A 16,967-nucleotide genomic window follows, 5' to 3' on the forward strand; every position below is an offset into this window, starting at 1 on the left:
GCATTCCACAATTATTCCCTTCACAATCAACTATGATTCATTCTATAAGTCTGTGTTGTGTGCCTCCCATGACCCACCCACTGTCTCAGGCCCTGGGTATGTAGTGGTTTAAAAGCACAAAACTGAAGAAAAGTCAGCCATGGGCCCTGTTGCACTTATTGTCCGGTACATACCGTGTGCAAATGAACATTTACATGCGGCTCCACGTGCAACCAAGGGAAAGACCAGGTGCCGGGAAGAGACTCTTTGAGGTAGATGAAGCCACCTCTGAGGAGGTGATGTTCCACTGGGGACCGGAAGACTGAGGAGGAGTCAGCCAAGCAGAGAATTGGGAGGAAGGCTGTTCCAGGTGGAGGGAACCTCATGTGTGAAGTGGAGAGCTTGGCAGGCTTGGGGAGCCCAGGCCAGGCCAGTGAGGACAGGGTGAATGAGAGGGGAGATGTTAAAGGGTGGGCAGGAGCCAGGTCACTGGAGACCTCACAGCCAAGTTGGATTTCCTCCAGAGTGCATGGGGAAGCTACACAACTTTTATTACTAGAGATGATGTAATCCACTTATTTTTTAAAGGTAGTGCTGGCTGCTGGGTAGGTGCTGGGTTGGTGGGGACAGGAATGGATGTGACTGTCAAGGAAGCTGTTCCTGGATAAAACACAACCAAAAGGACGAAACTGCTGATTCTGAGAACCAAGCTCTTCCTAAGGTTGTAACGGTCCATGCTAAGGAGATAGGAGCCCCCCTGCCCATCCCCATTTAAACGCAGTAGAAACCAGGAGCACAAGGGATCTGGAGAGACCACGATATTGGGCCTAGCCCAGCTCTGTATGTCTTTCTCTCCAGCTTTCCTGGACCCTCCCCAGTTTTCATGGTGTTCAAGAGAGCTACAGGAACAGGATGATCCAGAACCTTTTCTTCAGTATTGGCTGAAACTCAGTTCAGAAAGCAGTTAAGGACTCTATTAAAATACCAAATAGTAAAGCAGTCCGTATATATTCATGAATTATGACTAGTGAGGGCTGGGAATATGAATGTACTCATCATAGAAAGTAGAAATACGTAGGTGGTTGGCGTGGATCTTTTGTTTAACTATCTGGCAAAGAAAGATGATACTGGGATAGTGGATCACAGTCTTTTTTTTTTAATTAATTAATTATTTTGGGGTATGTTGGGTCTTCGTTTCTGTGCGAGGGCTTTCTCTAGTTGCGGCGAGCGGGGGCCACTCTTCATCGCGGTGTGTGGGCCTCTCACTGTCGTGGCTTCTCGTTGCGAAGCACGGGCTCTAGGTGCGTGGTCTTCAGTAGTTGTGGCTCACGGGCTCTAGAGCACAGGCTCAGTAGTTGTGGCGCACAGGCTTAGTTGCTCCGCAGCATGTGGGATCTTCCCAGACCAGGGCTAGAACCCGTGTCCCCTGCACTGGCAGGCAGATTCTCAACCACTGCGCCACCAGGGAAGCCCCACAGTCTTTTTTTTTTAGCCCCCGTTAAATCTTCTCAAGTCAGCTCGGATTCCTGTTTCCTCACTCATAGTTGGTGATACTGAGACTGGAGAACAGCAAGAAACAATATTAAAAAGAGCCTTCAAAAACATCTCATAAGTTTTGCCAACAAGATTCACTATGGAATTTCTTTTCACTAGAACATGTGAGTTTAAAAATGTGTATTTGTTGTCCAGGTTATTCCTGAAAGAGGTGATTCCAGAAAAGGAGTGCTCTGGGTGCTGGAGATTCTTCCTGCGCTCCTTCCCACCTGTTTCCTCCTTGGTGTCGTGCATCCAGACAGCTCACTCGGGAGCCAGCCCATCCAGGGTGGGGGGAGGTGAAGATTAGCGGGGAGGCTGTGCTGTGACTTAGCCTGGGGGCCGCCATCAGCAACAATCAACCCCAGCCCTGGTTTTATGAACCCTCGCACCCAGTTGTTAACGTCAGCTGGTCCCCTGGAGGGCATTGCTGGGGTGCTCATCTCTGCTAGGGTTGAAAAGGATCACGCACTGAAAATCCTTAAAAAGATAAGACAGTCTCGTGTTCTTGCTTCCATCTCCTTCCCATTTGCCTGCTCTTCCTGCCAGCCCTTTACTCCAACAGCTTTCACCCTGGACTTTCCGTCCCTTGGTGCCTCCCAGAGAGGGGGGAGGGGGTAAGGAGAGAGAAAAGGGCTCAGCCATTGTGCAGAAAGGACAGAGCCAGCAATTGTGGTTTAGGAAAAAAAAAAAGAGGAAGTTATTAAATGCCACAATGTTTTTTTGAAAGCTCAGGCCTGGTCTTTATTGTTTTTCCCCAGCAGACAACGTCAGGGTCTAGAGGAGAGCTGGAAAGGCAAGCTTGCTGTCGGAATGGATTCTACCAATGGGTGGTCTTGGATGTGCTGTGTATGTTTGTGTCACCTTTATGTTCATGTGATGATGAGATGCCTTTGAGTATACTTTCCACCTCAGCTTAAGCCTGATGGCCGTTGGGGTTGGTGCCTCTGAGGGTTGTAGAAATCCTAACTGGAGACCACATGATGAATTCTGCAAAAGGCTCTGACATGCTAACTCTGGACAAAACTCTTTTTGCTGTTATTTCCAGCATAAATTAGGTCTTTTTAATTGTGTCTATTTTACATGACATCTTAGCTGAAAGGTGCTCTAAAGTGAAGGTGCTGTTGAAGACAGTAATGAAACTGATTCGTTAATTAAGCACATACCCTGTGTGTAGGCACTATGCTAGACAGTTAATAGTCATTATCTAGAAACTTTATAGCAACTCTGCAGGATACATATAATAACAGGAGCTGATTTGCTGAGGGCTGAATATGTACCAGACTCTATCCTAAGTGCTTTATCTGAATTCGTTTCAGTTTCTCAACAACGTATGAAAGCCATTGGTCCTTTGCACTCATTTCAGAGACGAGAGAACAGGCACAGAGAGGGCGAGGTACCGAGCTGGTCAGAGGGTAAGGCCAGGACTCTGACTCAGCAGCAGACTCCAGGGCCAGGCTCCTACATCGTGTGCTCTGCCTCTTATTCTCACATTCCCTGAGGCTCAGTGTTGACATTCCCAACGTCATTCAGCTCACAAGTGACAGAACCTCAACCGGGTCTTCAGACTTCAAGTCTAGGGGAATATTGAGTATATTCAAAGCCAGGAATCTTAAATTTGGTGAGAAAAGTAAAGTAACAAAGGAGGTAATGATGCTTCGATCAAACTAAAGATGAAAACTTTAGCTTAGAAGTAGCAACTCCCTGCCGACTGCCTGGTCATCTCCCTCCCTGTCCTGAAATACAGAGAGATCACCACCATTCATGATCCCACCCCTTCTCGGCCAAGGCCAACGCAGAGGAGAAACAGCAGGCATTTGCGCCTTCTCCAGAGGACGTGGTGCAGGGGTTACCAGTCGGCTCTCAGAGACAGACACGAAAACACACCACTGGTACCCAGTGTGGCAAGCCCTCCTCAGCACCTGAGGCAGGGGACAGACAGTCTGATCGAGAGGAGGCCTTGAAGGTGCAGTCAGGGTGTTTGGAAATTCAGGAGCCAAGACTCTCCTCCGGAGAAGAAATACCTGTGTTCCCATGGTGGGACGCCCTGGGCGCTCGGGGCTTAACATTTTTCTCTGCCTGCCTGGGAGTATGGAGGGAAACAGCTATGGGAATGGTGTTAGGGACTGTGTGGGGGGTGGGGTTAAATGGACACACAGAAGGCTTGCCTGCAGCACGGTGGAATCTAAACAATGTGAAATAGCTCGGCCTCAAGAGTTGGCATGTGCCCCTGAGCTGCCACCCACTGAACAGAGTGAGGGCTGCTGCACTGGAGGATTGCGCTCCTTCCTGCGAAACTGAGACAGGAGGCTGTGGGGACTTGTCTGAGGGAACCACCTTCTTGGACAGCTTGCTTCAGTGAGGCCAGTTTTTCACTTACTTACCAGTGGCTACTGAGTTATAGGAGGGTTCATCTTCATAACAGTCAATATATATTTCTTTCCCCCTTGGCTGGAAAAAGCTGGTATTCTAAGATTGGGAAGTACACGTTATTGCTTCACAGGAACACAGATAGGGGAGGATGAAGACCCCCAGGAGCGCATTTGCCTTCCTTCTGGCAGAGCGCCTAGGTGGGTGCAGGCTTAGACCTCTACGCTCAGCTGTGCTGCTCTCCTCTAACCCCAGGGTTAATTCTCATACATTTTCCAGGTCGGATTCATTTGTGCCCCCTGCCCAGGAACACCATCATGCTCAACTTCCTGTTTTCCTATTTTTTCCAGAGATGCGTGTGCAGACCCGGACCCTGCAGACACAGGCACCTCTGAGTCCTTCAGCCCGGAGCACCTGACCTCTGACCCCCAGCACAGGAAAGCAGCATGGTCAGGAGGGGTTAAACTTCGACTGAAGCACAGGTAAGAGGCACGGAGGGCTGCACTGAGCGGTTCGGAAGAGGGACTTGGCTGCTGGAAGAGGGAATTGGGGGGCAAGGCTGGTCGAGAGCACAGACGAGTGAGAGAGCTGAGGAGGGCCCAGACGAGGGGGTCAGATGGAAGCTCAGGGTTCAGGAGGATAACCACCTAATGATAGTTTTCAAACTAGGTTCCGAAGGAGCATCAAGTTCCTGGGAGGTAATCTGGGGGTCCCTCAAATCATTTGATGAAAATATCTTTTTTAAAATACATTGGCAACTGTATTTAAAGCTATAATTTAAAACACTAAAAGAGATACACCAACATCTTGCTCTTTGGAAATGACTAATGCGTTACATTGTACAACAAGATTGATTCATCTCTGAACTGATATTCACTGAACACGTCTTATCTCTAGTTGAGGCATGTCCTGAGATTACAAAGTTGGTCTAATAAAAATTTGCAGCGGGCTTCCCTGGTGGCGCGGTGGTTGAGGGTCCGCCTGCCAACGCGGGGGACGCGGGTTCGTGTCCCGGTCCGGGAAGATCCCACATGCCGCAGAGTGGCTGGGCCCGTGAGCCATGGCCGCTGAACCTGTGCATCCGGACGGAGCCTGTGCTCCGCAACGGGAGAGGCCACAGTGGTGAGAGGCCCGCGTACCGCAAAAAAAAAAAAAATTTGAAGCTACTTATCTGTGCTTTCTATGTGCTAGGGCTTTGCATACCTCATCAAATTCTCACACCAGTGCTGTGAGGTTTGCACTAGTGTAAAGGCATCTCGTTAGGAGGCAGTAGATTCAAATCCAGGCAGTTTGAGCTCACAGTCACTCCACCCTATTGCCTCAGCAATCAGCATAACAGAACCTACTTCCTAGGACAACTGTGGGAATTCAATGAGATAAGGTATTCAGCACTTAGCACAGAGCCCCGCTCCTGCGGAACAAGAAATAAATGTCAGGTGAAGTAAACATTAGGTGGTGGTATAATGATGTTCCGGTTATCATTCTCATCATGCCTTTCATCACTGTCACATAAGTCTGTGTACCAGCATGAAAGGCAGTATAATATAGTGAGTAAGATGGGGGCGGGGGTTGTCTGTGGAATCAGGCTACCTGGAGTTCAAATCTTGATTCTGCCACTTAATAGATAACTGCAGGCAAGTTATTTAAACTTTGTTTCCAATCTATAAAATGAGTTTAATAACTAATCTACTCCAAAGAGTTGCTGAAAGGATTGAAAATGCTAATATACATAAAACACTTAGAGTGGTACCTAGCCCATCGTAAGCGCTCAGTAGATGTTGGTTATCATTGTTTTCAATTATCCTGATTTCAGTTTGGGGGGGCGTGGCTCTTTCATGTAGACACGTGGGCTTGGATTAGAAATAAATAAACATTATAAACTTAGATTTATGCAATTACCCATGTTTATGGATATGCAAATATACATTAAAGTATTTGTTATATTTCCTATAATCCAACAACACTTGTATATGGTATCTACATTAAGATTCTCTGTAAGGTTTTCTTTGAAAAAAGGATTCCAAAGAAGTTTGAACATACCAGTTGAGGACAGGCTGAGATTTGCAGAAGGCTCCATCTATAAGGGAAGCAGCTGGCAAAAGGTTGCTCCAGGGACAGCCTGAAGAAGAAGAATCCCCAAGGTTACTGCTATTCCTTTCAGCCTCCTAGGATCTTCAAAATGTAGAGGGTCAGAGCCTTTTATTTAACAAGACGCCACTGAGGTGTGTAGGTTGATGTAGCATCAGTGCCAAAGTACTTTAGGCCAGAAAGTCCTAGTTAGGAAGTTATTGCCCTGGCCTGGGTGGGCAATGATCGAGGCTTGAACTTAGCAAGTGGTGGTGGGACAAGAGATGAGACAGATTTGGTTTGAATTTAGGAGACAGATCAAGAGCAGGTTAAGAGCATGAAGAGTGGAATCACACAGACCTGGGTTTGAGCTTGAAACAATTGAAATATTTCATAAAACAATCCTTAACAGTTGGATGAAACAAATGAACCTCAATGTGTGTCCAGTTGGCATCCTAACCACGCAGAGATTGTGGTTAGAACCATGAAGCGATTATCTTTAAAACAAGCTGGGGTTGCCCTCATCAGCGTGGTCGAAACTGGCTCATGATGCTGTGTCTGTGTGAAGGGAGACTGTAAGGGAGCAGATAGGCAAGCAATTTCCTTTTCAAAACGTCATGACCTGGATGTTGCATACCTCACGCCCGCTCATGTCCTATTGGCTGGAATTTTTACTCTACTTACACTCTAAGAATTTTACTTGTGTGTGTCTTGTCTCCAAAAGTATATCATAAGCCCCTACAATAGTCCACCTCATAACTCTTCCCTATGCTCTGAGGTCTCTGCAACCCAGGTCTTACTGATGTTGGACTAAACTTGGAAATTGGTGTGGTTCTCATCCAATTTATTCGGATCCCAAATCCTGCCCGTTTTGTTTTTTTTCATTTTGAAATAATTTTAGACTCACAGAAAAGCTGTGAAAATAGTACAGAGATTTCCCATCCACCCATCACCCACCTTTCTCTAATGCTAACATCTTTGAAAACCATAGTGTAAATATTAAAACTAAGAAATTATCATTGGTGTAAAACTATCAACTATCAACAGACTGTAAGGCTTTATAGACTTTATTCAGATTTCACCTTCCCTCCCACCCCCCACCCCCCGCTAATGTCCTTTTTCCATTCCAGGATCCTACATTGTATTTAATTGTCATGTTTCCTTAGTCTCCTCTAATCTGTGATACTTCCTCAGTCTTTCCTTGTCTTTTATGACCTTGACACTTTTGAAGAGTATGGGCCAGTTATTTTGTTGAATGCCTTCTATTTCGGTTTGTCTGATACTATCTCATGGTTGGATCGAGGTTGAGCATTTTTGGCAAGAATACCAGAGAAGTGATGTGTCCTTCTTAGTGTGTCCTCTCCCGGGTTACATGGTGTCAGTGTTTTACTACTGGTGATGTTAACCTTGATTACCTGGTTAAGGTGAAGTTGCCAGGTTTCCTCACTGTAAAGTTATTGTTTGTCTCCTTGTAAACGAACACATATCTTGAGGGGGAAGATAGCTTTGAGGCTGTACAAATATTCTGTTTTTCCTCAAACCTTCTCCCACTGATTTTAGCATCTATCAACGGATATTGTCTGTGACAGTTATTACTGTAATGTTCTAAAGGTGAGTCTGTATTTCCTTAATTCCTTCCACATTTATTAATTGGAAGTCTTCTGTAAGGAAGAGCTGTCTCTTTCCTCCACTTATTTATTTATCCAACTATTTATATCAGTAAGGACTCCTTCCTATTATTTTATTCTGTGGGTTATAATCCAATACTGTTATTTATTTTATTGCTCAAATTGTTCCAGCTTTGGCCACTAAGAATTCTTCCAAGCTGGCTGTGGTCTAAGTCCTGTTTTGAAATATGGGAAGGGGTGAGGTGCTGATGTCTTTAGACAGAGCAGACATGATGTGCTTATCATCTGAGGAGTCTCACAGGTGTTGAGGTGGAAGGTTAGTAGTGGGCACTGAGCAAGTCTAATTCATGACAGGTCACAGAAGCCTACACGGATTTTGAAATTGAAAAGGGCTGGGATCACCTCATGAGCTAATTCCAAGTCCAGTGGGTCATGGGTATGTGTAGCTCCTTTTTCATGGAGAAAGTAGCCAGAAAGGATTTTCTCACTTATTTATAAGAAAAAGGAAAGAGCAAAAGGAAGAAACTCCCCTCCACCCTCACTCCAGGTATATACAGAGACCAGCCAAACCACCAAGGTAAAGAGAGAGAGAAGCTCTTAGTGGTCCAGGGCTTAATGTTCGCACACATCCAATCCCACCTTTCCTTTTGTGCTTGGATCCCTGAGTTCTCTCTTGTCTGACTTGTCAGTAGGAGTCCTATGATTCTAACTTATCTCGGCAGAACTTCTCCCTAAAATCTGTCAAGCCTCAGGCTAGGGTAGTTCAATGAGTTAGTTCAAGAGACAAAATGTTCCAGCTTAAAACTCAGGATTTTCCAAGCCAGTGCTTTCCTCCATGAGCTTCCTGTCCCATCCTCATTCTCCACCACCAGTCACCACCATCATTATAATGACCATCTCATCTAATCAGTAAGCACTTACCATACATGGTGATATGTGCTCTGTAAAGTACATTGAGATGAATGGGTCATAGACGCTCAGGCTTTGACTCTTCATTCATCCTTATTTGGGCAGCAGGGTTAGCAGCTGGCACTTGCACTTCCACTGGCAGTGAGTTCTGTCCTCGTCCTCCTGACTTAGTGAGCTCAGGACAGTGTGTCTCAGGAAGCCTCAGTGGATGTTGCTGTAGGACCTCTTTCAGTAGCCTCCAAAGGGTGGGAAGCTTAAAGCAATCAACACGCATTTTTTGCAGACAGTGGCATTTTTGCACGTGGAGGAGGATGCAGGTTTATCAGAGAAGAGCAATTAAAAAGGAAACTCCCTGGGCTTCCCTGGTGGCGCAGTGGTTGCGAGTCCGCCTGCCGATGCAGGGGACACGGGTTCGTGCCCCGGTGCGGGAAGATCCCACATGCCGCGGAGCGGCTGGGCCCGTGAGCCATGGCCGCTGAGCCTGCGCGTCCGGAGCCTGTGCTCCGCAACGGGAGAGGCCACAGCAGTGAGAGGCCCGCGTACCGCAAAAAAAAAAAAAAAAGGAAACTTCCTGATTGCAGTTTGATGCATGTTATCAGCAGATGATTTTCCTTGCTTCCCTCCTCCTCCTGCCCACGGAATAGCATTCTGGCATTCCCAAGCTGTGTGCTATTGTCTAAGATGCTGGCTCTTCTCCGGGAAAGTTACTAAGGGTCACTTTCTCTTCTTCCCTCTTAGAGAGCAGGAATTGAATTTTAATTGGCAATCTACAGAGGTGGCTGGGAATGAGTCCCTCCCACTTGCATGGAGCTTAGTGAGTTCCAGGTGGTTCAGGCTGTCTGATGGGAGTTGCATGGAATCGTTGAGAAGCCTTTGCAGCCCAGGGAGGAGCAGAAAGGGCAGTTAACAGGGTGAAATGGCTTTTTATCCCTCTCCTGAATATGACATGCAGTTGGCCAGAGGGTTGTTATCTAGGATGATTCTCTTTGCCACAAGGTAAGCCCACTATTATGTTAGAATGAGATTTTGAATCTTGCATTGCAGGATTCCCAACTGATAAGCCTTTCACAGATATCTTTCTGATGTTGTGCTATGTCTATTTATAAAGAAAAATTAATAACCAACCTCATATTAAGTTTAAGCCCATTTCTCTAAATTGTCATGAAAATTCTCATTATTTGAGCACCTCGGGTAGTTCAGTGTACTATTAATATTTCTGTGTGGGAATTTTCAATCATTTTCTCTCCTATATATACAGTCACCATATTATGATGTACGTATTTAGAGTGGCTTTTTATCTCATTCAGATTAGCAGTTGCTCTTTGCTGTGTACTTCATGGTTTTGCTTCCGCATTTCCCCGGGGAATTTCAAATAAACAATTTCTTTCTCTCACAAGGAATGGCTACTTATCTATGTACTAGTAGCCAGGTTCTCTATTCTCATTGCCAACGTTTGTATAAAGAAAAGGAACCTGCAAATGTAGTCTCGATATTAAAGAAAAGGTGTGGTCTTCTCATTTGAGTTTACATGAAAAGAAGTGTGTATTGAGATTGCTGGGTGTACAGTGTTTACCTCCATCACAATTGAAGGTTTAGGTACTTGATTATCTTTTCCCTTTTTCACAATAATTTGAATTCAGCTTTTATCCTTATACAATCTTTGATTTGAAATTTTTGTTCAGAGCTATGCTTAATGCCAGTGTTTGCATCCCTAGATGCTTTTACTTAAAAGGAAATATGATATGGCCAAGGACCGGTGGCTGCACCAGTAGTGGTAATGTTCTGGATCTCCAGGTGACTTGAATATTTATTTTATTATTACGGGCATTCATTTTGTTATTATACCATGTAAAAGGTAAAAAAGAAAATAGGAACTGCTTAGATTATAAAACACATCTATAAAGAGAGGCATCCAGGGCTGGTATTTCAAGTCTAATTTGGCATCCTTTCACTTGAAGGCGAATGAATAAGAGAGAGCATTCTTCTGAGTTTTATAATTTTCTCCCCAGCAGTGTCAGGTTATGTGTGAATCGTGGTGGTGGTTAAACTCCTCCTTGTTGTGAAATTAGTTATGGAAATGCTGGCAGGTAGGAACTGAGGGGCTGGAACAAGTGTTCATAAAGTTTTCATCCACTTTGCCTTAAAACCTTCACTATTCTTTTCATTCGGGTCTTTTCTGGTATGATTTTAAAATATGGATCCTTCTTTTGACCATTGTTTAAGGTCCCTATCTAAAATTAATGCTTTCTGTCCTTTCTTTTGTTTTCTTTTGTTGTCGTTGCCTTTAATTTCTCACTTGCAACCTATTCCTCTAAATGAGGAGAAAGTGAAATAGAGAAGAGAAAAACACGATACAATGCATGACTTACTCCAAAAGAGAATTCAGTGTCTTTAGTGTTAGAAGTTTGGGGAGCATTTATTTGTTTTTGTTGAATGGGATGGTGTTTAGAAAAAAGGCACTACCAAAAGGTAAGGCGTCGGCCTCACAAAAACTTTTCGTTACTGCTTTGGCAAATGAAATATAGCTTATACTTTAAGCATTGCATAAAAGTTAATTAGCTTGATTTTGAAATGTCTTGGTTGGTATGTGGTGTAAAGGGTATCCTTTAAACCCTCAAAGGACAATCTTCTGTGGGATTACACACGGAGGAGGAGGGTGTCCAGCCATAGTGGTGGGTACCCTGCGCCTCCTGCCCTCAGCCCTGCAGCCCCCTGGGTGGAGGGCAAGAGCCCTGAGCACCTTCATCGTGTCCTGCTGAGCTGTTCCCCATTTGCCCAACAGCGGTCCTCTGGGAGAGCCTCCAAACAATTCTGGGGCACACACAGTGTTTCTGGTTCTCTGTAACTGTGTCATTCTCTCTGAGATCCGTGAGCATATATTTGTGGATGTCTGCATGTGTCTCTGTGTGGAAGATAAAAACAAACAGCATGAAAGTGATTTCTCTTTCAGCCCTGGCAACATATTCTATGACACAGAGAAGTAGTAGAGGAGAAAAATTTTAAATCATAATATCTGATATCTCAAGAAATCAGTAAAAACCAGTCCCTCCTTCCTTCCTCCAACAAATAAAATGCCCAGTTGCAAATTGAGAGTTGACAAGAAGAAATTGTTGATAATTAGCGCTTATGCTAGTCTATGTATGCTATGCGATTCTATTGTAATTGAATTTGAAAATCAAAGAAAAACAAACATGAATGCTGTTACAGGGCAAAGATGTTATAGTGTTCGTGTCAATTTCTGCCGTGACATATAGGCAGATGTTGAAGTGTGGGGAGGAGAGCTGAGTATTCTGATTACTCTGTAGATGTCAGAGTTGAGGGGAGGAGGGAAGAAAGGGGGGCATATTGAGAAAAAAAGCATTTCAACATCATCACCCATTGGTGGCTAAGTGAAAAACACCCACCCCCATGGCTATGCCCTCTTTTTTATGGTAATAGTTCTGTGTGGTCATCAATAAAATTTAATCTTTTTTTTTTTTTTTTTTTTTTGCTGTACGCGGGCCTCTCACTGTTGTGGCCTCTCCCGTTGCGGAGCACAGGCTCGGGACGCGCAGGCTCAGCGGCCATGGCTCACGGGCCCAGCCGCTCCGCGGCATGTGGGATCTTCCCGGACCGGGACACGAACCCGCATTCCCTGTATCGGCAGGCGGACTCTCAACCACTGCGCCACCAGGGAAGCCCCAATAAAATTTAATCTAAAAAAATGTTTCAAAATGGAGAGTGAGGAGGAGATTAACTAGTGGTGAAATGATGTTGGAGCCAGTGTGAAGGAATGGGGTAAAAAAGTATCTTACACGAAAAGGGTTTTTTTTACCTTTTATGCAAATTTTAGATGTTAGAGTCTTACGTGGTCTGTCTGTTAGCCGACTTCACTCTTACTTGTGATTCAGTTGCCAAAGCCGAAAGTCCCCAGGGCATATTATCAGGATGTGACCTTTGAAAAGAACTTCTCTTTCCAGACAGGACTGTGTGTTGCCATGGGGTTATATTACTTAATGCATACCTTTCTACCCACTGAACCACTTTTTAAAGACACAGACATTAGGCCATTATAAAAGCCTCAGAAATGTTTGCCTGTTAGATTTTTCTGTGAATCCAAAAAGTCGAAGTATAGCTTTGAGTAGCCCAGTAGTCATAGAAACTAGAGGTTAGGGATGCTGAAAAGGGCCAAAGGATATCTCAAAAGCAATGTCTTTGCCAACCATGTGCTAAGGGACAATTACACCTTCTTTTACATTTTGGAAGATAATGGGTGTTTTCAACCCTGAAAGTTCTTGAGAGCTTGTCCGTCTCCTGTGAACATGTAGAAAACATATCTCAGGGCTTTCCTGGTAGAGGTTTGTTTCCCCTTTAAAGCATGAAAGGGGCAGCTTAGCAATAACTACCAAAATTGCAAGTGCATTTTAGTTTGAGCCAGCAATTCCACTTCTAGGAATTTCTGCAGATATGTGGACACAGAAAACAGTGTGTAGACATGGTTATTCACTGAAGCATTATTTGTAATAACAAAAGACTGGAAATCAAAAAGTGTCCGCAAAAAAGGGTCTGGTTGAAGAAATATGTTATATGCACACGATGGAATACCAGGCAGCTAAAAGGGGGGGGAAAAAAGCTACGAGGAAGCTCTGTAAGTACTGATATAGAATGATCTACAACAGATGTTGTTAAGTTCAAAAAAGCAAGGGGTAGAACACCACATAGCTTTCCTTTCGTGAAGCGGGTGAAAAGAGATTTGTTCATATTTGCCTATACTTGCATAACAAAGCACTGGAAAACATACATAAGAAATTAACCACAGAGGTTTGCCGTAGGGGGAAGAGAAATGGGTGGAGAGGGCTGAGAAGGAGAGTAAGACTTCTTAATGGCTTTGATCTTTTTTCTTTAAACTGTGTGAATTAATTACCTATTCAAAACAATACCTGAAGTAAATTTGGGGAAAATATTAAGATTTGATAAATTTTGGTAATGAGTACACATGAGTGTTTTTTATATTCACTTGAATGCATTTATGTGTGTTTGAAGTATTTCATAATTTTTTAAAAGATGAGGAAAAATAGGAAAAGAAATAACGGTGATACACGAAAGAACCTTAAGAAACATGTTTTATCCCCTGCTAAGCTCCAAGTGTTCAGTAATTATATCATGAAGGCTCTCAACCCAAATCCATGATATGTTAATTCTGATAAACCTAATTTACAGAATACATTGATATTAGTGGTTTTTCTTTCTTTTTTGGGGGGAGTGGGTAAGACTAGAATCTTGTTATGATGGACTTTGTTGTCTATTATAGCATTGTGTCTATTATAGCACTAAACAAATGATGGCAGATGGGGGTTAGTAAGTGAATTAAGACACATGATGTTTTATTTGGTAGTGCCGGTATTGAGTGTATTTGGTATTTTTACATGTTCAACTCATGTCCAGTTGATAACTAGCATGGTTTATAAAGTTAGCGCACCCAGAAGAGCCCAAGCAAAGTTTCAGTCATAACAGCTCATCAAAGAACAGCATCAACAAAAAAAATTAACTCCAACTCTTAGAATTTTTTATTATCCAAGTGGTGGTTGTGGCCTTCTCCATTTATCCAAAGCATACCAATGCTTCAAGGTCATCCGAAGTCCCACTCTACTACCAGGCCTTTTGGCCAACTTCAGACCCTATTCTCGATCACTGGCAGCAAGGGAGCTTTTTGGTGCTTAAACCAAAATCCTCAGGAGCTAGCACGGCCCAGTATGATCTCATGACTTTCCTACCATCCGCTCTTCATTCCCAAGGCTCTGGGCTACAGTCTGTTCTGCTTCTTGAAATCCGCACATTTATTCCTGCCTCAAGGCCTTTGTGTTTCTTTTTTGCTTTGTGCGCTAAATACTCTGCCCCCAGCTCTTTGCAAGGTTGATTCCTTCTTATCATTTAGATCTGGTTCGGGTGTTACTCTCTCAAAGAGGCTGTCCCTGATCCCCGGTCACACTCTCACATTACCCTGTTCTGTTTCCTCCAGAGCCCTTATAACTACATGAAAATTCCCTGTTTATTTGCTTACTTGTTAATCGTCCGTCTCTCTACTCTGCCCACCTCACCTCTTTTATACTGCTCATTGCTCAGAAGTTAAGAACGCAGGCTTCGGGGACAGATGCCTGAGTTTAAATATCAGCTCTGCTCCTCAAAACCCTTGTGACTGTGGATGGGTTGCTTGGTCTCTCTTGATTACCTCATTTTCTCATTAATGGTCCTATGTCATAAAGATACAGTTTAAAGGTTAAGTGAGAAAATGTGTGTCAAGTGCCTGGAATGATGCTTGGCACTCAGTAGGCACTCAGATATTTTTCGAGTGAATGAGTAACACTTAGATGCTCTTTAATACTTTTTCTTGCATCTGAGGCTCCCCAACAAGATTATAAACTCCTTGAGGGCACCTGTGACCTCCCAGAGCTCCAGTTGTACTTCAGCAGGGTAGAAGGCGCATAGTAGGTGATCAGTGAATACTGCCCGAAAGACGTGAACTGCTTTATTGTAGATGTCTCCAAAATATGCTTTCATTCCTGAATCTCTCTGTGTGTTAGGGCAAAATCATCTAAGAAGGACATCGTGCCACTTGCTAGTTCCAGTTTCATCAGCCTACCCATCCCACGCAATTGAGCTTCCTTGTTTGTGGTTAGGAATGCAACAAAAGGGCTTTGTTTGAATTACATGCATACACAAAACTTAGTTGGCTCAATTTTAAAATTAAATCGTCTTCTGACGCTTATTGGTATGCTCATGATGTAATATGCTTTAGGAAAATATTTCCTTATCTTCGTGAAGATCAGAGTGATCCTAAAATGTCAAAGCGTGCTGTGCTCTTTAGGAATGCTTATTAAATTATTTGCATCATTGAAAAAGTCAATAAACAGCTGTTTGACTTTTTTGGTTATCTCCAGGTACAGTGAATTATATTTTCAAAATGAGAGGCTATTTTTAAAATACTTGGCTTTTTTTAATAGGTAACGCATGTACGTAGACATAATTCAAAAGTTAGAAAAGGAAATACAGTGAAAACTAAGTTTTCCTCCCCAGAGGCAGTCATTGGTTCTAGTTTCTCAAGCATTCTTCCAGAAATACTCTTTACATTAATAAACGTAAGTGATTCTGTATGGTTTTCCCCACATACAGCAGTATACTGTACGCACAGTTCTGTATCTTACAATTGTCCTTTAACCATATATTTTGGAGATATGTCCATATCCATAGAACTACTCAGTTCTTTTAATGGCCACATACATATTCCGTTGTGTGGAGGTACCACACTGACTTAACTGGTCTGCTACTGATGAGTATTTTGGTTGTGTTTCAATCTTTTGACGGATATGTTATTTTAAAATGATTTTGCTGAATGTTGCCAAACTGCTCTTTATTCAGATGCACTGATTTACACACCCACCCTGCTCCAGCAAGGTCTGAGAGTTGGTGGGCTATATTTTGGTCATCTTTTTCATTGTTCTTTGTCCTCATTTCATCACTTAATTGTACATATTGGAAGAATCTTATAAAACAAAGATTTATCTCTGAAACCTCCCAACATATGTTCTGCATCCAAAAGAAAGGGGTATGTTTTTCAGAGCCTACTGATTTGCTTGTTTCACAAGCACCCTGTTCTTAATGTATCGATGTTACACCTGGGATGAAATCTTCCTCTACCCCAGGACAAAGAGTTAACCTCCGCAATCTACTCCGGAGAAGCAGCTCCGCAAGTTGGGTGTCCTGTCTTGGCATTGCAAGTCTTGGGCACTTACTTTATCTTTAAGAATTATTTCTTTATGATTTATTATTTATTAGAGGAATACTTCACTTGGTCTCCCCACCAGAATGTAAGCTCCCTAAGGGCAGAGACCATATCTTAGTTATTAAATCTTTTAAGTATCTCTAATCAGTTTCAACTCTTCAGTCCTCATCTGTCGTGCCCATGAGCCCCATCCACCACATCAAGCCCCTCACCTTTCCCTCTTCGGGCTTCCTAATGAAGAAAGAGGACAGTGGGTGTGAAGTCCCTCCAGCTGTCCTCCCAGCCACTCCCTTTCATATGAGCATCAACATCTTACCTCCTCCTTTCTTCTCATTTACTTCGGTGGACCTGCCTTTACTCCTGCATAAGGTCGTGTGCTCTAGAATCCCATCCTTGCCTACTTCCTCATGAGTCTTACGGAGCGTCAGCCTCTCCTCATCCGGTGTCTTGGGCTGTGTGTGTATGCACTCCCTGTCTCATACAGATTCGCTCATACTTCTCATTATTTAAAACAAAACAGCAAGAACAAAACAAATCCTTTTCACTCCCTGGCCCCCTCTAGCCTCCTAGCTACCACCTTCTTTCTCCCCTTTAGAGCCAAGGTCTTGAAAGAATGATCTGCCCTTGCTGTCTCCATTTTGTCTCTCATTCACCTCTTACCCCATCCTAATCAGGCCTCTGCCCCTGTCATTCCATTGCAAAGACTCATCAGTCATCAAATC

The 16,967-nt window shown here is 43.7% G+C and overlaps 1 protein-coding gene across 8 annotated transcripts in view; it reads left to right on the forward strand.

The window, feature by feature from the left end:
- SHROOM3 (shroom family member 3) overlaps nucleotides 1-16,967 on the forward strand; it is a 322,222-nt gene that overhangs the window by 257,209 nt on the left and 48,046 nt on the right. For 7 of the 8 annotated variants that reach the window (XM_073805368.1, XM_073805369.1, XM_019932753.3 and 4 more), the window contains one exon: nucleotides 4,233-4,364. In XM_073805368.1, the coding sequence (XP_073661469.1) occupies nucleotides 4,233-4,364 (132 nt within the window). Of the gene's footprint in view, nucleotides 1-139; nucleotides 1,638-4,232; nucleotides 4,365-16,967 lie in introns of those variants that run through there. The other variant, XM_019932754.3, reaches the window with a different exon arrangement.

The sequence above is a fragment of the Tursiops truncatus genome, chromosome 5, assembly GCF_011762595.2.
Source record: "Tursiops truncatus isolate mTurTru1 chromosome 5, mTurTru1.mat.Y, whole genome shotgun sequence".
Classification (NCBI taxonomy): Eukaryota; Metazoa; Chordata; class Mammalia; order Artiodactyla; family Delphinidae; genus Tursiops; species Tursiops truncatus.